General features: G+C 41.3%; 1 protein-coding gene across 13 annotated transcripts in view; it reads right to left on the bottom strand.

The window, feature by feature from the left end:
* Nucleotides 1–241: 241 nt before the first annotated feature.
* Nucleotides 242–25640, bottom strand: part of MAP4K4 (mitogen-activated protein kinase kinase kinase kinase 4) — a 163382-nt gene continuing 137983 nt past the window's right edge. For 8 of the 13 annotated variants that reach the window (XM_077781543.2, XM_077781544.2, XM_085582775.1 and 5 more), the window contains 13 exons: nt 25445–25542; nt 24372–24547; nt 23860–23980; nt 22509–22700; nt 20026–20143; nt 19580–19750; nt 15680–15823; nt 10532–10666; nt 8104–8204; nt 7243–7392; nt 6247–6406; nt 4186–4325; nt 242–3462 (listed from right to left, as the gene is read on the bottom strand). In XM_077781543.2, the coding sequence (XP_077637669.1) occupies nt 3379–3462; nt 4186–4325; nt 6247–6406; nt 7243–7392; nt 8104–8204; nt 10532–10666; nt 15680–15823; nt 19580–19750; nt 20026–20143; nt 22509–22700; nt 23860–23980; nt 24372–24547; nt 25445–25542 (1790 nt within the window). In that variant the 3' untranslated portion in view covers nt 242–3378. The remainder of the gene's footprint in view (nt 3463–4185; nt 4326–6246; nt 6407–7242; nt 7393–8103; nt 8205–10531; nt 10667–15679; nt 15824–19579; nt 19751–20025; nt 20144–22508; nt 22701–23859; nt 23981–24371; nt 24548–25444; nt 25543–25640) is intronic. The other 5 variants (XM_085582808.1, XM_077781545.2, XM_085582784.1 and 2 more) reach the window with 3 other exon arrangements.

The raw sequence follows: 25640 nt of genomic DNA, 5'->3' as shown, positions 1-25640 counted from the left end.
CCTTGTGCAACTTCTTTCTGGGCCCATACTCACATTTCTAAGAGACTGGGCAGAAAAAACCAAACCAAAACAAACAAAAAAGAAACTAACAAAAGCCCTCAAAAGCCCACATTTATTGTCAAAGTCTCTAAAATGATGAGATTTGACAATAAGTCTTTTGTTCTTATGGTAACATGCAACTAGGCAACATGCAGCTTGATTTCTGCAGCCAGTAGATATTCAAAGTACTTTTCACATACAATAGGTGTCAATTTGACTTTATTTAAGGAAAAACGGGGAAAAAACAGTAATTTCCATAATACACAGAAGACAAGTTAGATAGCACTGCAAAAAAAAGGCTGAGTGTTTTACTTGTCACCAGTCTGCTTTGCAGCTCTACGATTAGTAATTTTAATGCAGTTTGTCATTTTGTATTATTGTTTAGCATTTTTATAATCAGCAGAGTTTGGGGTTATAAATCACAAAAAGTGTACTACTACTACTATGAAAAACTAAAAAACCCACAAAAATCACTTTCAAATAAACCATAAATATGTGATGCACATTAGTGTAACAAAACCATTTTTGTAAACATTTTCTCCAACATAACATGTGCATAAGATAAAAAATGAAAACACTGCAGTCATACAAGTTAGGGTTACTTTGACTTAAAGATACAGAAAATTATTACTTATTAAAGCTTAAAACTAAACCTAGGAGCTTTTATTTTCTTCTTTGCTTACAAAAGCACTGTTTGAAGAGTTCGATGTTGGTATACGAAGTGGTTTTGTAATACTGTTTTTTACTGTTTTTACCTTGCCATGTTGGCACTTCTGTGGAGGCAGAAGCTGCCAGATGGGCAGACTCACTGAAGGAAGGAGATTTCCTCCCTCCCCCAGAGCCTCAAAACTTCAACAGCACATATCCATGACCTGGGCATCCCTATAGCACTGGAGCATCTTCCTCTAGGTGAATAGCATCAGCTTTCAAGGACTAGATTAATTTTGACCACATAGCATTGGAAGATTTAAATCACGCAGACTGACATTCGATCGAATCAGCTTAGGCAAACTACACTACAGGGCAGCTGTGTGATTACACCCATGTCTACCATTACGTTGCATTTCTGAGTCCCCTTTAGTTCATTATTGTACAAAAGGTTGATCATTCTTCTGGCTGACCACACCGGGCCTGAAAACAACACATCCTTCACCTTCAACACTATCCAAAAGTCATACAATTAAAAAATAATAGTTCTAGGTATTCCACCGCCAGCAAATGTAAGGCTTTCTTGAGTTTTGATTCTTTTTGGGGGGTGGGGGAGTGGGGGTTGCTGTGTGCACACGCATGCGCTGGAGGTACGCATTTACCGCTCGCTTTTCAACCATCGCGACGTTCGAAGGAGTCTTCAGCAGCAGCGCTGATCGGGGTTGAAGGATTTACAGCAGTCAGATTTGACACCAAAAGAAGGGTCTGTTGAGTCTGAGCTTTGCACACTTAGTGCTCTTGGCTTTTAATTGATTGTGTGACCAGTCGCTCGAGCCATCAGCTTGACTGAATTGAAGAATATGTGTTTAAAAAGCCCTACCTGTCATGCCATGAAGGAAAGTTAACCACAGCAGAAGACAAAGCCCATGAAACACTGAGAGCCTGTTCACTGAATGAACAGCTTAAGGCAGCTGTCAGCAAAGTACCCCACCAAAGGAATTAAAGGGGGAAAAAAAAAGAAAACAGAAAGGAAAATGGCTGAATTGTGACACTGTGCATTATTACAACACCAACAGATCATTATACACTCAAGATTTCTCAAGTAATGAACATGTAGCCACTAAACAAATTATTACTCTCAAGACATTTATTAAAAATGTCAGAACTTATTCATAAAATAAAACTGACTTAAAAAAAAAAAATAAAGGAAAAAAGCCAGAGCTGGGATCTTACATCTAAACACAGGTATACGCTGTTTTTATGAATAAGCAGTATTAACTACATTCTTAAAAGAGTTTTAGTGCATTGCATTCTTAAAAAAGAAAAACATCACCGCCCCAAAATGTTTCCTACAACATTTAACAATTTATAGAACTAGCCTAGTTAACTTTTACCTGCCTGTTACTCAGCCCATGTGTTAGAAGAGTCAAACCTCTGGTTTAGGCTAAATTTATACTTCTATTAAGGATGAAACTGGTTTTAAAAATGCTTGCTTTACCAAATTTTGTAAGCAGATTACATTAATCAGTGTCTCACTGCCATACCGTTATGACTATTGCCCCAACGGACTACTCTCTCCTCCTGCTGAAACTTGCTATGCAATAACAGTCAGAAACCTTTCAATCTGGTTGTTTTGGTATTAAGATTAAATTAGACATTAATGGTTTTCTTCTAAAAACGTATAAACTAAACCACCTCTTTTATTTTATGCATTAAAAACAATGAGGTAGGCACAAAAAAATAAACATATGTAGTTTGGATTTTATTTCTCTTTTTTTTCTTTTTTTTTTCTTTTTTTTTTAGTTCTGCAAGTGCAGACTGTGGTAAAACTGTTGTTGCACTTCTAGGTTTAAACAAAAATTAAACCTTTAACTGAGGCAGTGCTAATACTGTGACATAACCAAGTTCTGGCCTAACACAGAATCATTATAGAAAATGAAATTTTTTTTCCTTTTTTTTTTAATCACCTGCACATGTTTCAGGCAACACCTGGTACACAGAAAATGACTAAAGTTATTGGCCAGGCCAAAATAAAACTGCAGAAACAAAAATCCCTAAGAATTCCACCCCAAGCCCCTTCCCACCCTCCCGTCCCCAAAAAAGAAGTTATCCTAGTCACTGTGTCTTTCACATTTTATAAATATTAACTTCTTAAAACCTGCACCTTCCTCTTTGTCCACATATTGTCACATTACAAAAAAGAAATGTCAATTAAATACATTGTTAACATTACTAGACTAGATCTGCCCTCTGTTTCAGCCAGTCTGACTCTCTACACCACTTCTCACCTTCTCTTGCCTGCCTCCTGTCCACTCAACAAACAGCATGGTCATGGTAAGCCTGGTTTGTTTTTCTTCCTTTTTCCCCGCCTTCCTCTGTTTTAACACTAACAAACAGAGTCCTTCAAATCCTAGGAATACTGGAGCTGAAGGGAAAAGAAGACCTGTAGCTTTCTAGCGTGATCCCAAATCTCAAAGACATTGTAGCACCTGATGGCAATATCTTTACAGCACCAGCTGCGTCGCAGCCTCAGTTGAAAAACATAAAGAAACCTAACACCAGTGATGCCTGCACACACATTTACACAGAGTGCTGCACTCGTGCAGGTCTGTACTCCAGTTGAAAATAATTCCAAGTTATGAAGATCTCAGACTCTGGATGTCAGCAATTCCTCTCCAAATCCCACTGCTTCTACCAGCTCAGAAGAGAAGTCCTGCCAAGGGTCATGAAATAGACTTGACTGCTTCCACCTGACCGCACGGAGGCAAAGAAAACCTGCAAAAGAAAAGAGATTGGCAAATTCAACAGGTAGGACAGCAGTGATTCTAATGTGCCTTCACTGTCCCAGTATTTGCAGTGCAATTGTAGTGATGCTCTGGGCTGGTGGGGATGGAGTTGATGCTCCTCATAGTGGTCTGTAGGGTGCAGGGCTCTGCACCTGTGTTAAACAGTGTTGTTAACACATCTGTGTTTTGGCTACTGCTGAACATCACTGGCGCAGTATCAAGGCTTTTTCTGCATCTCCCTCACCCCTAAAAAGCCAGTGGGCTGGGATTGGCAGAAGGCTGGAAGGGGACAATGCTAGGACAGCTGACCCAAACAGACCAAATGGATAACCTATAACATACAGCTTCATGTCAGGGAAAGGAGGGATACTATGGTGTCCCTGAGAAGACATCTGCCTTCTCAAGCAAGCATTATGTGTGGAAAACATCTGGACATCCACATGCCCATGGGAGACTATGTATTAACTCTTAGTTTTGTCTGGCCTGCATGTAAAAGCTGTCTTATTAAACTTTGCTGTCTTAATAAACTGTCCATATCTCGATCCATGAGTCTTTTTGCCTTCTGACTATTTTCTTTCCCTTCCGTAGATAAGGGGAGAGAGCTTGGGGCTGGCTGGGTGTTTGGCTGCTGGTCAGGGTCAACCCAACCTAAGTACCCAACTGAAGTACACGTTTATCATCTTAGCAAAAAACTTGGTGGGAGGGAATGTACCTTGTCGTTGCGTTCACATAAGAATTTGAGTCTTTGTGCCCTTTTGTGCATGAACACACCATCCAAGTGTCCAGTTTCCACCGACCGTATCTCGATAGCTTTTTCTCCCCAGCCCATGATCTGGTTAGATCGGATGTATGCTTTGGAAAGAAAACAGCACATTAGGAGAGGCAGAGGGCAACAGGACAAATGGAAAAAGCACAGAATATCCTGACACACTCCAGTTAAAAATTATCTGCATGTGTGTTATTCTAGGTACACACAAGTTCTAAGTGCTATTTCTGTCCTCAGAACATTCAAGATGCCTAAAAAATACTTTTAATTTTAATTTCTTTTGGATGTTTTCTATGTTATATACTTCTTCCTTGAGCATTCATAAAAAAGGAAATTTTTTAACCTTTAATTAAATGGAAGGAACATTGGGTTTTTATGCAGACCTTTTCTTCCAAGTCTGGGACAAAGAGACATATTAATTAGGTGTTGCCTAGGAGAAAGTAGAAGCCAAGGTTTAAACATGCACTACAGTGTGTCCCAAGCACCAACTCTGTATCTTAGTGTTATTTTCCTTCCTTGATAGAGTTTGTCAGCAAAAACAAAGAATGAGAGGGAAAGGTAAAACTAGAAAAAAATTACCTAGCCTCTCTTAATAGGAATAATAATTGAAAAACTGATCTCCTTGAGAAAACCAACTGAAAATTGTTCTGTGTATCTCACAAGAGGTTCACATTGAGCTCTCAAAGTAGAAATGTTATTATTTGACATACTGCGTCCCTTTGTGCACATATAAAACAACAAATCAAACATTTTTCCTTAGAGTGTCCCAGGTAACACAGATTAGGGAGTAGCATGAGGAAAAAGTATCTATTTTTGATAGTAGTAAGAAAATGAAATAAAAAATAAAGTCACCAGCATTATAAAAATGTATATTCACAAAGCAATTTGATAGTTTCAGGAATTCTGTCAAAAATAACTTAAGGGAACTTAATGAAGACTAAGCTGTTGCATGCATACTTTACAGAAGAATAAAAAGGACTTCATAGCAGCAAAATTTTAAAGTATTTAATTTTACTTTCTCTCTATATAACACATACTAGTTTTCAGTGAAATTAAATCAAATTATCTACTACAGTATATTGTACGCCAACAGTGCATATACCATCCCTATTGAAACTTATTCCTTTTTAAATATTCCACTAGTGCTAATTGGGCCCAATAGTTACTAAAAATTGTCAGATGAGATGTTCAGATGGTCTTGATGGCCTCAGTGCCATTTACTACTTTACAAGCATTCAATCTCAAAGGCTCTGGAATTTGCCAGCTGATATATTCTGGTTGCTTTTAGATCTAGTCAAGAGTTAATCAGCACAGGAGGGAACATGCTGTGCATCTAACTTCTTTAAATTTCCTCCTGCATTGTTGCTCTTGTTGCCCCAAACAGCTATCAGCTCTCACCTCCCAGTAGGTGCAGCCATCCCACAGCCCATAAAATGCAATGTGCTTGCCCAACAAAAGGAGGGTGTGCCTACAGCCCATGCTTTGCTCTGCACTGAATTACAGCAGCACAAGCAGGAGGCATTCTGGTGTGTACTTGTGTACTACACTCACTGTTCTCACTCTCAACCTTATTTTGAGCTAGAGAGATGAGGGAGAATGGTGCTAGGAGAGATGAGGAATCTGAAGGTGAATTAAAGCTATCAAATGAGGTACAACTTTTGTTCTCTACTCTGCCCATAATATTTTACTCATCTGCCACTTTATATGCCTTTATACTGAAAGGTTTCTGCAATTTTGTGGCTGTCTAGCAAAAGTTCTGCAGCAGCCTACAGAGGTCATGGTGAGTTTCTCAGCTGTGAACTCCTCAACTTGATTGTTTGGGTTTCATTCACAAAAACTTCAGCACAAAGCAGATCCATATGATTACTTTTCACTTTGCACAGCTTTTTTCCAGAAATAAAAAGCACTGACTTCAGATGCAGAAGCAGCACACTCAATGTTCCCTCCTGCCCTTGTGCACACAGACTCACACTCCCTAAGAGCACATGGCTCACCAGAGGCACTTACCAACTGAAGTTGGCATTTCCCCCCACTGCAGAACCACATCCTTGGTTATCCTTCCATATGTGTTGACATAAACTCCTTCATCCTCATAGCAGACCAGCAGCTCCATCCCATCCGTGTTTGGGAGTATGATGATTGCATGAGGTTGGATACTACTCTGGATCTACAGAGACAAAAGAGGAAGTATTTTTAATGCTGCAGAGCCTGTGCTAGAAGAAAAGGTCAGGGGATTTTGGTTTTGGCTGACACATGAGGGATTCACAGAATCATAGGATGGCTTGGGATTGAAGGGACCCTAAAGATCATCGAGTCCCAAATTCACTCACTTTACAAGGGCTATATCTGCTGCCCTCAAGCTAGACAGCACAGTGACCAAGATCTGTAAATCTTGGAGCAGAAGTCCTCTCATCTTAAGGCAGACATCTAAATGAGGAAAGATTAATTTCTCTGTATGGGTGCCCATTTCTTTCCATGTGCAGAAAGGGAGCCTGGGGCAAGCAGAGCAGAGGCAGACCTCAGATCTCTGCACTGCGTTGAACAGTGCTTGGGATGGCCCATCTGACACTTCTGTGTACAATGAACAACAAGAAACCTTGTCAGCTAAGGTCACCTAGTGTTTGCCAACCGTTTCTTGGGTTGGCAAGAAACCAACCCTTGGGTTGTTGTGTCATTTGGGAGCTGGAGATTTGCAGGGTACTCAGCCATTTAGCTGCCACCCCTGAAGCAGTCACACTGGTCCTCATCAGATCTGAGCAGGCAGCTCCAAACCATAGAGACATACTAACTATGAGGTGAGGACTGACTGTGAGACACAAACTCCAGAGCACAATGTGGCGGTATCTGTTCAGACCCCTGCACCCAATCAGGGGTGCACTGCAAACATCTGGCAGTGATCCACAAGGACACTGTGGTCATTTGGGGAAAGGAAGGGGTTGGAGGTGCGGGGGGGTGATCCACCAGAAAGAAAGAGAAAAACCCAGACACAACAGCAGCTCTTACATGTGTTGGTAGATAAATATCATAGACCGATCCTGAATCCACATCAACAGCATGGAAGCCAGCGCAGGAGCCATAGATCACTTTTAGTCTCTGACCCTCTTCTACAGTCAGATCCACCAGCAATGGCTTATGTACCAATTCTCCAAATGACTGTGAGACAACCATCAGTGAGATTCACTTTACAGCTTAGAACAACGATGGGGTTTATAAAAACATGTTCACATGCACACATTGTGAGTTTATTCCTCCACATTCCTCTGGTCCCTAGATACCAGACTCATTAGGCTGACACATCTCTCATGGACAGATTACTCTGCAAACTGCTGCATTTCAATCACTTCTTTTCTGTAAAGTTTACTTGGTCCATTTGCTTTTTTATTAAGAATTGTTTTCCCCAAAGTTCAGGGTAATTTGACACTTCTGTAGTACTTCAATCTGCACAACCCACAGTAACTGTCTGTAAACCAGCCTGGTAATTATACCAAGCCAACTAATTTCATTCCAGCAATATTTAAAAACAGTCCCATAGCATTGCTGAATATCACTTCATGACTTGCTCTGCTCAGACAAAGAAGCTTAGTCCACTTCTCTCTGTCCCATGTTTTATTAATAGAGAGAGCAAACAAAAACTCATGATGCTGTGTCATTATTAGCTTATGCTCAGTTACAATTTAGACCTTAAATGTATTGACTCTTAGAATTTAAAAATTCCCTCTTAAATTAAAATATAACACAAAGTTTGCAGAGATTTATCAAAGAACTTGGAATATGGCCATGATACAATGTCAGAACATTTTTGTAAAAGGGATAACTGCAAGTGATTATGAGAAAATCCTACCTATGGCTGAAATATACTGTTACCTTAAAGGCCATAAATTTATGGTATGGCTTTGGTGCCCATGCATAGACTTCCACAGAACTCTTCAATGCAATTACCAAGAACTTGATTCTTTCATATTTTACTGAAATTAAAGAAAGCAAAAAAGAATTAAGCCAAATGCCAAAGTCATTGCAGTTATATCAAGAAAGAAGACAAGTTATGTATGAAGAAATACTGTAATTTTGAAAGTTTAGTAGCATTGCATTTTGGGATTGCTACTTCTGTGTAGATAAGCTCTTTGATACATTTATGCTACAGAAGTCATTACTCCTGCTAGCAACTGATCATGTTATCATCTTTAGAATTAAGTAGTCAATACTTATTTCCAATTTTTTTTTTTTCTACATTGGACAGTGCTTAGTCATCAAGACAAGAAAAGCTATTTTCAGGGACGTTCCAATAAAAGAAGGCCGTGACTGTGGAAGAGTCCATTACTGGCAGTGGTAGTTTGAGCTGATAGAAAAAATACCCAGAGGAAAGGAGGAAGAAATGAAAATTACAACATAATTTCAAAAGCAAAATACAAGCTTAATAGTGGAACACTTTCCTTTGTCCCTAAATCCTGAGATAGCTCATTTGAGAAAAAGAAAAAAAACCCACATAATTTATCAGAAATAAAGTGTTATTATACTAGTGATCCATGCTACTACTTGTTCTTTGAACTCTGCAGGAAAGCAAGATTGAACTCTAAGTGTTAAGGGACTTGACACTTCTTCAACAGACAAAAAAAGTCTCTCAACCTCCACAGCTGTACTGACTAAAAACAGAGCTTTTGTTTGGTCTTGTCTAGCTTACAAGACTTCCTGGAATTTTTTCACGGGGAAGAGGGGGGCGTTGAACAAAACCACCTCATCTGTGAAAGGGGACATTTGGCAATTCTTATTATTTGCTCTGGGTGCTATCTGGGAATTCACCCAAATCATAAGCTTCAAAAGAGCAATTTCTCATTTAGAGGAGCCAAAAGTTGCCTGAAGCAACTGAGATCCATAAATATCACTTCACCCTGACATCGGAGACCCCTGTTGCATCAAAGAGACAAGGAAGTGATCAGTGCCAGCTGCCTCGGTGACAGCATCCAGACTGAAGCCCAGCCACTGGCAGAGCTCTCCTTCTTGGGAACTGAAGCGCAGCTGTCATAGGCCTCGCACTACCTGAAAACATCTACTGTGTTCCCGTGGTTCAGGGGGAAGTTCAGTGCCAGGCTGCAGCCCAGGCTAACAAACCCCTCTTCATCAGGAAGAGAATGCTCTTTGTTTCAGACGCTTCCCTGCTGGAAAGCCTCCTTTCAATAGCTGCTGATGTATTGTTAACAGGCCACTTCATTATGCTGCACACCCTGGGGTATGATACCAGAGAAGTGCATTATTAATTGTTTTCAGGGTCAAGCTCCTGGTTCAGCAGTCACTTACTGCCATTGTTATTGATTACGCCCCATTAGCAGGTTTTTCCAAGAGCACAAGCAGGACAGGAGGAGACTGGGAACAGTCTGATTGCTGCTGCTCCACACTGGCTGACACAGCTGGAAAGGAACTGAGCTGGCTAGTGGGAGAAAATCAAATCGGAGCAACATCCAGTGTCCATTAAGATGCATCATGAAACTGAAGCAGCAGAAAGAGCACTTGGTTCATATTCCCACCTGCAGGGCAGCAGGCTCACTGAATATAATTGGCTGGCTGTGAATGCTACATGTCTTTCACCAGCTTTGGTGGAAGTTTCTATACCTTAATCCGTTTAAATTACTTAAAACCACTCAAAGGGCACCTGCCTGATGAAAACACATTTGATTCTGTAACCGTACTGCAGCAGATCTGAGATGGCATTAGGAAATTTGATGAGTTAAGAGGAATCAGTGAATCACCCTGAAGTTACAGACATGCTTCTGTTGCCAGATTCTTCCCCAGAGCTCATCTGCTACCTGAGCTTTCTTTCTCCTCCTACTTTTTTTTTTTCCTCCCAGTCTCTAAAATCTACATTAAAGAGAGACTTTTTCAATCTATTCCAGCATGTAAATTCATCATGGTAAAAAATATAGGAAACTTGTTAGTAAAGAAACAGTTGCTGGGGATGAGAATGCCTCTATTACCTAAACAGGAGGTGAAATGTTACCAGCCCTCACTGCCCATATTAGCACTCTTCTGGAAGCTGCATCCATTACAGGAAGGAGATAGATGGGATTTGCTCGCTCTCCAGTTTCCAACCCATCATCCCACCACAAAACCCCTCTCATCTTCGATTTAACCCAGTAACTTGCCATTTTGGTGCTTTGCCAGCAAGTTCACCCTGAGAAACAGATAAGACAGCCAGAAATAGAACCAACCAAACCATGAACCCAGTAGCTACATGCACTGCAGTTCCCTTTCTCAGCCATCCTTTATCCCAACTTACTTGATTACTGCATTTGCTACTCACCAACTTTATAGTGCACGCAGCCTTCCAAGTCGCCCACCGTTGTCCAGCCCTGTTTCTTTTCTACCTCAGGATCATTGTGAAGGATTTTATTTCTTAACCATGACAAATAGTAAACTCGCAACTTGTTCTTCTTACCTAACCACAAAATGAAAAAAAAATTGTTTATCTCCATAGGAAGATACTTGCAAAAAGCCCTACCCAGGCAAACAGAAAGCTCTGCAAAACAAATCAAAACAACAGTGAAGGAGAAAATGCTGCAACCACAGAAATCTCCCTCAGTTTTTCACCCACAATAGCTTCACTCCAGACTCCACCCAGATATGCACTTTCCCATTAATCAATGACAGATACACATGGTAGGACCACACAAACATAAATGACAAACTAAAGGGAACAACTCTCCAGCTATCTGGTTCTTAGGACCAAGACAACTTCCACTAGAACAGGGAACTCCCACAACAAAAGCACCACAGAGTCATACACTGAGATTAAAAATATAAATCTGTAACTGAGTCAGAATGGCTCTTTTAGACACAAAACTGTAGGAGAGCAGCAGGATGGAATGTGAGACCTGAAACTTCATCTGCTTGCTAAAAACTGATGGCTGCTTTGTCAGCAGCCCTTCCCTTCAGCCGCAGGGGTGCAATACTTACCAGGCTGCTCACAGAAACTGTGAGAGGTGTTTTTTCTCCACGGGTGAAAGAAGCTACCTGCCCAGGCTGCCCTATCATCAACTGACAACTTCATAAAAACACAGCTCACTTTTAATTCTCAATACAAGAAAGCCTCTTAGAATGCAAAGCAAGGTTCATTATAACATTTACCACTGATTCTTTATCAATTAATGGCCCAGAAAGCATTTGTTGAGCTAGTGAGAAGATGTCCCTAAGTGCATATACTCAAACCTTGCATCCTCCTTTCTCCAGCTGCTTGGAACCATTACAGTTCCACAGATTAAGCTGCATCTGAGGGAGATCATCCCTGCTTTGTCTAGTAGCCATTTAACAAGGCTCCATGAGGTCTCTTTGAAAGGAAAGGAAACGGGAGATGCCCTCAGGGACCCTACTTGTCAGCAGAGTAGCTCCCTGCTCGTGCTGCACTAGCCACAATGAGGAGCCTTGTGTCTTCCCAGTGTTTCTCAGCCACTGGAGGTGAGAGGGAGAGAGGTGACCTGTACTGCAGTCACTGCTGGGCTGGCCAAGTGACATCCTACTGGTCTGTGCTGTCAAAAGCCATGACCGATCAAGATGACACACCTGGCAGCCTGCTAGCCAGATCCAGATAGCTACGAAGTTCAGCTAAGCGTCTTTAATTTGTCATTTAAATTTTCACAGATTAGTTCACAGCTCGGGGGATACTGGCTGCAGCAGGACAAGAGGCCTGAGCACTGAGACCAGCTCCACACTACGGGGCTGGAGCTGGCACAGACCCCCTACCCTGATAGTAAGGGATCCCCTAACAGCTAGGCTTGTTAGGAAAAGCATCTGCAGGGGGCTGGGGCAGCAATGTGGGGGAGCACAGCTTGCAAACAGGCTTCTCCATAGACTCCAGCACCACAAGCCACTGCATTAAAAAGACACACAGTCTAAAAGATCTTTTTAAGATTTCTTGGATGGAAAAGGACAGGAGGAAAAGAGGAGGCAGTTACAAAGTAAAAAATCTGTTCACTAAGCTTAAAGTGGAATTGGAGAGGCAAATGCTGGATCTGCTACTCAATTTTAAAAGCCCTTCTGTTCTGATGCCATGCAATGAAATGTGAAGTAACACTGCACTATCTTTTGTTTATCTCCATTACAAATGGGACTACAGATTTAGCAGTAAATTAGTACGCTGATTTACTTCCTGACTTAATATTTAGTAAGCCATGTTTCATAAAGGGGTAAAGCTCTACCACTCCTGTAGCTTTCTCAAGATCTGGAGGACTAGTACAGGAAACAGTATTTCCTTAAGTTTCACATGTAACCAAGAAAAGGTCTTTCCATGAAAACACTGCAAATGATAGCCACAAGGGCTCTTTTAAAAACACTGAAAAATAGGAAACAGTTCAGATCACTTGCCCAGACCAAGCCACTGCAGTTCTAGGCAAGAAAGAACTCGGAGGGCTCAGGGTCTCTACAATGTACCATATGCTTTCAAAACCATGCCGAGTTCCTGCCCACAAGGACACAAATTCTGCCTCAGCTATTTCCATGGCTGTAGGTTCCCCAGTAGCTTAGTCAAACTTTAAGACTCAGAACAAACAGTACACGTGGGAATTTCCCAGCATGCGGCTACTTTTTTCCTTTTGATTCACATGATATGCACCACAGTGCTTCTCTCCAACCAGAAGAAATATTTTTCAAAACAACTCAGAAATATCTCAAGTGTGTTCCCATTGTGTTCTGGTGTCTAGACCACAAGGAAAAGTCACAAGACAGGAAATTCCTCTGCCTTTCTGCAGCCTGACATGAAAAGAGCAGAACCAGTTAGTTATATAAACATTGCCATGCATTTATTTCAACAAGTTATGCTGCTCTTCATGTTCATATTTGGAGTGGGGAAGATTAGATCCTTCTCCTTGTAAAGCTCTTGTAAAGTCAGTTTAAACAGCTCTCACAATTCTGGAATTTTTTATTTTTTGCATGGATCTAATCCTTATGATCCTGAAATAAGAAAGAAAACTCTACTCCAGCCATCACATGAACTAATCAGACAGTGAACTGTATGAGAACCCCCAGCTTGGATTCTCCCACATAGTTTCAAACGCAAAGTCCTCTTTCCTAGATTGAGTTTTTTGTTTTTATTGCCACTGTGGTTTTTAATTATTAAGCAGACAGATTCCAACCAGTTCTTCCACTCTGTCATCTCTTCTTACCTTCCTGGTGCCACCATCAGCCAGTTGGGCTGGTAAAACCCTCAGGGAGCCACAACTGGAGTGTGTTCTGCATGCACGTTGCCGCTCTCTCCTCCAGCATTTTTATGACTCTGCATTGTACCACCTGAGCAGATGAAACTGTTTTTTGCCTCGCAACGGCATGAACTGAAACACCAATCAACTATTCTTGCTTTACCCGCGAGGCTTTCTTGTGCCATTTCTAGCGGGCTCAGTATCAAAAGCTTTGTTGTCAGAAAGTTCAACATTTCAAATATAAATAGGGCCAAGAACTGATTTCATGTTTTCAGACTGAAGAGTGTGTCTATTAAAAGCAAGTTTAGGTGACAATCCTCTCAAAATCCTAATGCACTGCAACTTTGCACAACACAGTGACACCTCTCAAACCCCACCACCATCAGCACATCACTTCCCAAAAAACTCAGGGGAACCTATGGCTGAGTGCACCACAGCGAGCTGAACAATGCTTCCATTGAAGCTGTAGCAGTTCTGGGACAAAGCTCAGAGACAGTTCCATCACTAATCTGCTAAAACACACCATTTGCAGAAACATATCCTCATTCCAGCATTCCAATTTTGCCTGGAGAGGTTAAGCAACACATCACAAATTAAAATATACTTAAGGAAGTCCAGCATGAGGGTAAAAAACTGAGATGTGCAGCATAGAAAACAAAAGCAGGATATAAGGGGAAGCTTGGGCATAACAGCATTATGGTTTCACTGAATACACTGCCGCAGCCCTGCCTTTCACTGAGCAAGGATGCCTCTTCTGCCTCATAGTCCAGTAACCTCCCATAAAACACAGGAGATGGCACAGACACAAAGGCATAAAACAACCAAAGATCAGCTGATTTCTTAAGGGTTAATGTAGCGTGTCTCCACAGAGGAAGCAATAGTTTTAAAGGAAACAAAGCAAACGGATGTGTCAGGGTGCTCCAATTGTGACTGACGCAAAAATAAATAAACTTAAAACAATTATACACAAGACTGAATCACAGATGCTTGTGATTTGTGTAGGATATGTTTCAAACCAACAGATTTTACACAAGTTGGATTATACAATATTTTTGTTTACAAGATCTGCTATAGAATAAACTCCATCAAATAGGGCCTTTCAAACAGCTTATATTTTAACATACAGCATTAGACATCAAAAGGACACACAGCAGGCTGTGTATTTTTAAACACTGCTTGCTTCATCTTTTCTTTTTATAGGTTTCACAGCATAGCTGTATCTGAGCATGTAGCAAGTGGCAAGCCAATAAAATTCAGTTGTTCCAGACAGAAACAAATCCCGTGTTGGTGACAGTTGCATGGGCAGAGTCCTTTGGATCCGTGGTAACACAACACTGCTAATGTGCTAAATTCCACTAAATCGTCTAATTTGTGTCTTTTTGAACAAGTGTTGGAAGAGCCAGAGAGCTCCTCCAGCAGACTTAAGAGAGGTTCTAGAGCCTAGATAAAATTTAGGTGGGTCTGAATAACAACAGTGAATCCTGTGGGAAACCTCGTGTAACATCAGACACACACAGCATAGCAAAGGCTGATTTCCCAAACAAACCAAAACTAAAGGTAAATGTCTGAACAACACCTGTAAAGAAAGATTAACAATGCACCACATCAAATTGTCCAACAGTACGTTGAACTTATGCCATAACTTTCCGGAGCCAAAGAGTCTGGAACCTCAAGTTTCATAAAACACATTTTTCATCAGCAGACACAAAACAAACACAAGCATCACCACCACCCTACATCTTCCATTGCTTTGCCATTCCCAAGTAGCACCCAGAGAGAGACCATGCACCAATCTGCCTTCTCACTCTGGTTACTTCCACACCATGTACACACTGTACTCCTCTCTCTCACACTTTTACTGTACCTCACTCTTACTTCCCTAATCTGCAAGAGCTTTTCCCATTCTACAGATTTTAACACACAAGAAAAACCTCCTTAAAGCTATTTTCCCAAACTTCACAAAACATTAACTTCCAGCCCTCAAATACCGAACAAGGAAACACAGTCAGACATTTCCCACAAACTCATGCAGCATTTTTAAAGGTCACCCCACAGAAGGAAGGACAGGGAGCAAGTAGGCATGGGTGTTGTGTGGAAAACGATTCAATTGCAGAAATAAACTGTAGACTCAGAGATGAAATGATGGAAAACCCACTGACTTCAGTCAGGACTTCCCCCTCAATACACAGGCTGCCAAGAAAATCCTTCTGCCATACCATGCAACATGGAGGAAAAATATAATGTTCAACAGTTAACTTTACCAGAAATTGTCACCAAGACATTCAGCCCTTCAAGTACATCCATTTGCTGGAATCGTCTTCGATTGATGAGTGGATAAACCTTCCCCTGCCCACTTCTGTCTAGCAGCATCAGACCACTTTCAGTGCCCACCAACAAATTCACTCCTAGAAAAAACAAAACCAAAGATCCAAGTTAGTACTTTTCCTCACATATTCTGAGGAACTGATGATTGATAGAGCAACTGTCTTGTTTCAAGCAGGTCTAACCACTGCTGATTGGGTCTCTATTGCCTGTAGCCTAAAGATCTCCTGATGTAGATGCTCTCTATATTACCTGCCCACAGTGTCTACTGACACCAAACAGCATTAAAGAGAATAAGAGACTGGCAGACCACAGAAAGCTTTCCAGAGCAGTAGTTCCCCTAAAAAAAGGCATGCTAATGTTGGAAGGAGGGATGAGGCATGAAGTGGTATGCAAGCCTAAAGATGTGTTAGCTGTTGTTAGGGACATGGCAGTATGATGCTCTTGACAAGAACATGGCAATAAAAACAACTCCCACTGGGAGAAACAGGTTGTGTTGCAGCCCTTCCACAAAAAGTTAGGTAGAGGGTTTGTTCCCAGCTTCACAATAATCTTTTCCATCTGAATGTTAAAACTAGAGGAAATACAGTAATCTTGTGTTTCCACAGGCTTCTCCTAAAGATCAAGCAAATATAGATGAGAAAAGTCAGTAGGCCAGTTTCCTTACACAAAGTTCCAAAGGTCCACTGGAACACTCAAAGAGTCCATAAAACCTTACTATTTAGAATCAATTACATTTTTTACATAATAGATATATATGGGACTAAGTTTAAAATATCTATTAATATATTATCACTCTTAAATTTCATAACTATCTACTTGCAATAGTGTTTAAGTCCAGAAGCTCAAAAATTTTATTATACTTCCATGTTGCAATGCTAATATAAAACTTGCTATCTTTGTCACAATAAAATAATGAAGTAAGAAAAGAAAAACTCACACAAGATGATCATAGTTTCATTGCTTAATGGTCTTAATCCTTAGATAATTAACCCCCACATACAACTATACTGGTGCTAATGGGCCATCTGGGCTGATCCCATAATGAACCTTTTCTGACAGAGCAGGTGGGCTCAGGTGTGTGTGTGTGTGTCTCAGTGCAGTCTGCACCTACAGCAGTGATGTGCCTTCTCACAGCACTGAAAAAAGGCATTATTGCTCACCTAAACACCCCGCTGGATACCAGGCATGGGAGAGGCTTGCAAAAAGGAGGGCACATTAAGCCTGACCCAGGGGGCACAAGGTGTCTCTGAAAGGGGAGAGGGTGTTAGGGGGAAACAGTTATGATGGGGTGGGGGCTGAGCTGCTGGTGCTAGAGAACTCTTAAAAGCTTCTGGGTGGACGAGAAAAACAGATCTAGCCCATAGTGAGTTCAGAAATCATCACGCATCTCTCCATTTCTCTCTACCCTTTTCAGTAAGAAAACTTCAGAACTCCCTGCAGCTCCAGTACCCACTGACCAAAGCTGTAAGCTTCAACATGCATTTCTGCACCTTTTCCAGTGTGGGTACAATTCAAAGCAAGCCATATGCAAACTGCTCCCTCAGGGTCCCTCGCCCTCTTTGTACATCAGGACTCCATTGCTCCACCCTCACCTCTCCTGCCGCTGCCTTTCTGGTGCAGTTGTTCCTGCTTTGAGCTCTCATGCACACCTGTGCCAAACCCCTTCCCTCAGCTATGTGCACTTTAGATGAAACTAATGAGGTGCTACACTGGTAGCAAGCAGGGCTTGCTTATTTTATTGCTTATTTTACAGTGTAGATGCCCTCCTCACTCACAGACAGCAGAGCTCTTCGACTGCCACCCTACAATTAAGCAGTTCTGGTTTTTTCAAACAAATGGAAATGCTTCCTGAAAAACTACAGGCTGGCTGTGGAGGCTGGGTGTAAGACTCTGTGTAACTGCATCCATGTCATTAACATTGATTTTCACCACTCAGAGCTAGAAGAAACAGCATCAGAGACCTAATGCAATTAGCAGCTTGCCAGATACTACTGGCATTACCACTGGTAAAGGCAAAGCAAAACAAAGAAAGTTGCCCTTTTTTTTTAATAGAAAGCATCACCATGAAATGGTTTAATTTTCTTAAGGGAGAAGTAAGTGAAACATAATCAAGAAGTAAGCATGTGTACCAACTTGTATCACTGTGGGTTTGGCCCTAAATGTTCAATGAAGGGCTGTGTTACAGATGTAAAACACCTCTAGGATTTTACACCTGTTCTTTAAACCACCCTAACAGACAGATATATAGATCAAAGAAATATAAAGCCATTAACACAAATTGCTACTGGCAAAACAAGGCAGATCAGAGAAATTATGAGTCATCTTTACTGACACCATATGATTTCTCTCTGCCTTTGGCCTCTCACAGCTTGAAAGTTTACATGTGCACAAGTCTTAACTTTATCAGAGATTGTTACAGGAATTCAAGCAGAAATAGTTCTGAGGCAAAAATTCTTACCAGTAAATTCTGGAAATAAAGAAAGCAGCAGATAGGAAGACAAGGTGTTGGGAGAGCTATTTCATTGACACAGCTTTGCAGGAAAGAAGATTGAGACAAAAGTGCTGTTCTGAGAAACAGGAAATGCTGGACATAATTCCAAAAGAGAACTAAAGCCTTGGAAAGAGCTATAAAAAAGTAAAAAATAGAGGGGACTGTGTTACCTTTAAAAAATCATATACCTTAGGGCAATGGCCAATTCTCTTCTTCCTAAATTGTTTAAATGACTTGTATGTGCATTTATAATCTGCCAAGTTTAGGGATACTAGATAAGTATGTACGTAATATACAAAAGCAGCAACTATTAATATTTAGATAATGAAAAAATTAATTCACAGATTCTGGCCAGGAAACAAACAACACAGAGAAGCCTTCACTAGGGATTGCAGCAGAGATTCTACACTGTAGCAGGCAACAGGCACCGCCCAAAGCCTGATGAAGTGTGGGATCCTGACTGCCTGACACCAACACAAATTATCTCTTGCAACAAGAAGACCAGACTTGGTCAGCTGACATCTCATGCCCAGCTTCTCTCTGCAGTAATCACTCTTAACAAAGCTAGGTTTCAGAATGGGAAATGTTCCTCTATCCTTTTCTTTTCCATTTTACTTCCTACATAAACTGCTGACTGAGGCGACAAGTCATCTTACGCAACACACCTTAATAAAGCTCTACAACAACACATTAGCAAGAACGTCAAGAAGATGAAAATTTTTCAAAGGAATACTCTGTGTGCACCAGGTGTACACTGCAAGGACTACTACAAGCTCCCAAAGCTGCAAGAGATGTACTAGCAGGGTTTAGAAAGGACATCCTGATGAACAGCATGAAGCCTGTCCCAGACAACCTATGACAGGAAGAGGACACAGCCTCAAGCTATGCTAGGCTGGATACCAGGAAGAACTTTTCCACTGAAAGTATGGTTAAGCATTGGAACAGGCTGCCCACAAAGGTGATAAAAGCCATCATCCCTGCAAGAGTTTAAGAAATGACTGGATGGCACTATGTGACATGGTCTAGATGATCCGGTGGTGGTAAATCAAAGCCTGGCCTTGATGATCCCAGGTCTTTTCCAACTTTAATGATTCTGTGATTCTCAGTCTAAACTGTGCCGTCAGAAGCATATATGTACCAGTGAGAAATTATAACAAAGCAGAAGCAACATACTGTTAAAAACACAATAACAATCAGGTCTTGCAACAAAAAAAAAGATGTAAACAAGCACTTAATAAATGCAGAGAAACAGCTACAGTTTTGGACATACATTATCAAAGGCTGAAAGCTCCTAGTGGCACATCTACATTTCAAGAATGGCAAGGGAAGAACACGTTTGCATTACCCCATAAGGCTGCACACAGTATCTCGGAATTGAATCTCTTCTTGTATTTGCGAATCTCTGGTGTGTCACTCTGCGGCCGCGTATTTGTGGGATTCACATTGACAACTGATCCTTTCCGTGTAGGGTCTTGCCTTATTGCCTCTGATCTCATTGCTTCACTAGAAAATCCTACTGAAAGAAAAAAAAAAAAAAGTAAAGTGCATGCAATACACTTCAAGTGCCAGATTCTGGACATATATTTTTTACATCATACAAACCAAATCAGTAACTGAGAACACTGAGAGAGTCCTAATTTTTGTAAGAAATGTAAATGGAAAAAGAAAATAAATTATGCAATCCATTGCAAAACAAATAAAAAGCATGATGGTAACATTCTTAAGTACTTTAAAGAGCCACTGAAGTCACTGAACCCTTTTTCAATTGTCGTCTTCAGCTACTTTACTTACCCACAGAAGTCACAGTTGTCCCACTAGATGGAGAAATCTGTAGTAATCTGGGGTCTATAAAAGGTGTAAAGGAGGAGGAAGATTTGTGTTTCTGGAGTGTGTTACTAGCGGACTGAGTCTGCAATGTAAATTTCAACTTTATTAATATTAATGACAATAAAAAGCACGGATAACAAACACCAACATTTTAAAGTCACTATGGAATTATGCTACAGAGCCTCCCCAAGCTTTTATACTTCCTTTATAGATACACAATGCACTGCAGGCACCACACCTGAGCTAGATACATATGCGCACCGCACATGTTACAGCAAAATGTAATTAGCTGAATTATCATCCCTGAACCTCAGCTGCTAGCGAAGCTTTTTAGTACAGACCACTACAATCAGGCATAAAGCAAGGGAATCTCTCTCCTTTTGAAAATCTGCTTTAATGTGTGTATACTATTTTATCTGTAAGCTGTCCACTACCTACAACTTTTGAATTTACAAAGCATCTCCTGAATTGAGGTAGTTAATTAAATTCTGAAGTTTGATCTCTTGGCTTGTGCAACAAAATCAGAACCATCTGGGATCAAGCATTCACTTCTATGATGGACTACGTTTCAATGTTCGCTACTGTTCGTTCTCCCTATTTTGTTTAACCTGAGCCTCTTGCCAGAAAGCTGCAGCAGATTCTTCCACCTTTATTTGACAAAGCAACATATTAAACCTGTATCGAACAAAGGGGCTCATTAGTGTGGAAGGTGTAGCAAACAGTGACATGACACTATGAATATGTAGTGGATAAAATCACTGGTGCTTATTGAGTTATGAGGTCTAAACATGAAAAAACATAAAGAAAGTAAAAAGACAAGTGAAACAATGAACTGTTAAAAGTGGAAATGGAACAACTTAAAAACCCTTGCCAGTTTAGTATTACAGTGACAACATATCATACTGAAGCAGAATGGGACAAGTGGAAAAAAAAAGTGTACATATATATATATATATATAAAGAGTGTGCATGTGGTAAGTCCTATCAAACAGCACTGGGTTTTTGATTAGTTTTTTGCAAACACAGTTATAAGACACTTCTTTAGCATCAACTAATCTTCAACCTCTAATCTTCCTAAACTCTGTAGGAAAAAAAAACAGCAATGGGTCTTTGGAGTTTATCCCTGCCCTGAACAGCCCAACACCAAAAGGCTCCTTTGTCACCAGGCACTGCCACAGCCCCCCACTTCCTAAGCTGAGTTAACTGAACCTGCTTACATATTGCTTAGATCAAACTAATGAGCAAGCGTATCTCTGGATCGATCAACTGATCTCTATAACCTACAAGAGTGCGCTTTTAGAAAGATCAAAGAGCAATGAAGCATAGCTGAAAATTATGTATAAAGCTAAATTAATTTCCAGGAGGAAATTCTCCTTCCCACCCACCTGCTATGTGGTTAAGTAGCATTTTTGATTATGTGGTAAACGTGCATTGCCATAAACCTACCCAACTCACTGCAACCTCACTTCATCACAACACTTGCACACCTCCATGGCAGAACTCTACCCTGAGAAGCAGCAGGTTCTTTTCACCAAGTTTCATTTGCCCTGTATCACCCCCTGCTGCAGAGGCTCTCCTTACAAGCCAGGCTGGCCAGCCAGCCAGGAGTGGAGACACCAGACAAGGCTCCTCGCTCACTGCTGGGCTCATAAGGGGTGAATGGCCCTTTGTTCATTCACACCTGTGCACGTCCTCTTAAGACATGGGAAGGACCAGGCTTTCCCACCTGCACTCATAAAGGAAGGCACCTCCTGGGATCAGCCCAGGGCAGCAAGTGGGAGCTTCCCCCATGGTAAAGCCTTCTCCACCCGGACACAATCAATGCTGGTGGAGAACAGTCATCTTTACACAGCTGCTTCTCAGAGTACATACATACTTGGAAAACACCCCAAATATTTTCCCCCATTCATTATTCCAAAATAACAATCCCTCAGGCTTTTACAACCCTCCCAGGCAACACCTGATTTGTTCACCCAGCTTTAGTGAGCAAAATCCCTCTAGAGCTACTTCCTCTCCCAAAGGGTGAGTTTCCACAAGCAGCTCCTCATATGTATGGAGACACTAGTCCAGCCTTTACTGACAAAGCCAAAATTAACTGCTAATTCTGAAGAGGCACATTGCTTGCAATTAGCCTGCTCCCGGAATAAAACAGAATTAAAAAGAGTGTTGGCTTGAAAATGCAGTAGTCAAGTTTAGTTTAAAATGAACGCCATGCAATTAATGACTCACTAAAAGGAAGCAAAAATAGTAAACTGGCAAGTTTGGCATGGGACTGCTCTAGAGTTAAGGGCTTCTTACACAGAACTGAAATGTGTTATTTGGGAGGTGGGAACAAAGGTGACAGAAAAAAAAAGCAGGGGAGATTGGCTGGAGTTCCTTTGCAAACTAGCTACTAGGCAATGCTGCTATAACCCTAAGAAAGCAGCCAGCTGTGGTGTAAGACATACCTCATTAGTAGTTAGCTTGTCCTGGGGTGTCTGTGGGGACATGGTGGGTGTCGGCTGGCTGGAGGATGGGGAGGAGGAGGTGGAGGAAGTGGAGGAGGAATGGCTTTGCTGTAAGAGATCTGGCAAGAGGTGAATGCGACCGGCAAAGCCATTGCTCTCATGATGGCTGGCACGCTTTTTGTCAACTGTACTCTGTAGAAAAAACAGGCACACTTGTCTTGCTCAAGTGCTGCTTAAAAGTCTATATCCCTAACATCCTCTCTCCTTCTCTCCCTCACTTCCTACCTTTTCACTTTTTTTGTTTTTTTTAAAAAGCTGATAATCCGTGCTTTGATGCCTGCATGGAAAAGGAAAGCGGGCAGAGCTACTAGAATTCATGAAATTCCCACCAGCAGGAAAAAGCTTGGTTCATGTGGTTGACTTGCACAGCCAGTTCCAGCAATTAAGAGAACAACAACTGCGCTGCTAAGTCCAACACCACAACAGAGACAAGCACATTTTTGGGGGTGGAGTGAGGATTTTTTTCCCTATTGTTTTGTTTAAAACTAACTTAGACCCTATACAGATAGCAGTCTGGACCTTCTGGAGAATCCCTTCAGCTAACTATTTAAAACAATAATCATGAAATCTTAATTTTCAAACAAGAAGACTCAATTAAGAAATTGGCATTCAGTTGTGAAACTCAGAAATGCGATTACTGAGGAAACTCCTATAAACTAGCACGCTCATTAACACACAAGCTCATTTAAAAATGGGGAACCATTATGTTTCAGAGGCACAAGAACGTAGTATTTTCAGAATCAAAGGCAACAACACAGCACGCTACTCTGTCCACATTCTCTGCTTCACCACCTATTTTTGCTTCTCCCCCACACCAACTGTTGTGTGAATTTGCATGTACATGTGTGTGTATGTTATCTGGCTGGTCTGTATGCTCTAAACTACAGGTTCAAAACAATCTTAAAAACCTTGAGTGCTCCCCACCCCAGCTCCCTCCCAGCCTCACTCCTGAGACACATATCTGGTTATGTGGTAAAACTAAACTAAGTTTTTGCTCCAGGTACTTGCTCCACACACCTGCAGCTTTTCTACTCTTCTCTCCCACAGACTTTGAGATATTCTGCATGGTGCTGCCATGAGTGTCACCAGAAAGCATGCAAAACAGAAGCAAGGGGTGAAGGGCTACTCTCCTATTTGCATGCATCTAATATCTTGCTCATCTGAAATTCTCTACAGCTGCATCTTGATAATACGAACAACAAATATAATGTAGAAACAGCATGGGTGAATGAGCGAGTGGGTTAATGAGCACAGAAAGGTGCAGCACTGCACAGGGAAGGAAAAGCAATACCTGTCGAACAATTAAGGTGCCCTCCTTAGAAGGAGTCAAGGCAGGTTCACTCTCCACATCATCATGGACAATCATGGTTTTTACTGACTCTGTTTCACCATTGCTCAAGTTCAACGTTGACCTGTTTGTCAGACAAGAAATAACTGGAGTGAGATAACAGCACTAGTGCCCTGGCTGTCACTGCCCTGCATCATGGCATACTCAGAATTAACTTGTATTATAGCCAGAGTGGAATATTTACATAAGCTGCCTAGAAAAGCCTCTCTATCAAGAAAAAATTCAAGATATTGTTAAACAGTTTCTTGTTTTGTAACAAATCAAGGGAGCAGAGGGAAAGGACATTGAGAAGACTATCCTCAGCGTTTGAATATATGAAGATATGAGGCTGCTATGTCTTGTTCATTGATTGTAGTAAGCTGAAAGAACTAACATACAAGCCAGGATGCTAACATCCTTTTCCTTCAATCCCCTATAAGGCAAAACAGATGCAAAACACTGTTAGAGGGACTAACACTGCTCGGACATCATCTGGTCCAGAAGTAGATTCATCTGCTCCTTCTTGTTCCATATCATCATCTTCCTCGTCTGTTGTCCCTGACTCCTCACTTGAGGATGAGTAATCTGTTACTTTATGTGGAGGTCGCACATCCTCTACTGCTCGCAGCTCCTTCGCCAATGCAGTTAAATCCTGTTGGGAAAGGGAAGAAAAAAATGTTAAAACTGATGTTGCAAGTAAGAGAGAAGAAGACTTTGCAAGACAAACCCACAGGATTAGTGCCCGAATGTGTTCACTTGTTCACTTCCATGTTTCCATTGCCCCAGCAGTACTGTTTCCTTTTACTTATTCAGTCCTTACAGTTACTAAAACTCACTTTCTCATAAACTCAAGCACCAGAACAGTCAACCTAAGGGGGTCTTGTCATATCATAGAAAAACGTGCATACTCAGAAACCCTATCAGGGCTTCTATCCATATCCATATCGGTTCCATACTCAGAAACAATCCATACTCAAATCCCTATCCATACTCAGAAACAATTTTGATTTACGACTAACTACAGTATTTTAAGAGATATGGCTACTGAAGAAAGTTTCAAGGAAAGATAGAAATATTATGCAAGCCCACTGAGTTCCCCAAGATACAATCGGGACACAGAGCTGTAATCAATTGTAATAGCAGCCAGATGTAGAAAACATCAGAAATCTTTCACAGAAAGTAGGAAAAATGTAAGGTCTTACCACTTCTCCCTGCACCATTCAGCCCAGCATTGGCACATTCAGGACAAAAGCACGATCATTGGTCCAGCCCCAGGAAGGAAACACAAGATTGAAAGAGAGAAAGGCATGGATTAGGAAGGAAGAAAACTGGAGAGCAGAAATCAATCCCAGAAGCAGTGCAAAATCTAATGTTTGCAGTATTGATGTGCACAGGCAATTGCACAGCCCAGAACATGCTGCTAGATCCACAGTTAAAAACTCAACTCCAGCTGGTGTTCACCCCTGATGGCTCTGAATGAAGCTCTCAGTGTATTTTTTGTGAATCTACCTGAAAGAGAAGGAGGACAGGGGAGGTGGACGCAACTCACAGCAGGCTTGATAGGTCTGAAGACTTCCTTTTTCTCTTCAGGCTTTTTAGGTGCACTTTCATGGCGCTGTGATGGCGAACCCTCTGATTTGGATGATGCTGCACGTGCCAAGACCCCAAAAAGAACACAGAACAAAGCAGATTAAGCAGGGAGCTAAAATATGTTTTCTTACTTCACTCTGGAGTGAGGAAGAGAC

Source organism: Lonchura striata, chromosome 1 (assembly GCF_050655825.1).
Source record: "Lonchura striata isolate lonStrDom1 chromosome 1, ASM5065582v1, whole genome shotgun sequence".
NCBI classification, from domain to species: domain Eukaryota; kingdom Metazoa; phylum Chordata; class Aves; order Passeriformes; family Estrildidae; genus Lonchura; species Lonchura striata.
Note: the sequence above shows the minus strand (reverse complement) of the source record. Positions and strands in the feature narration are given on the sequence as shown.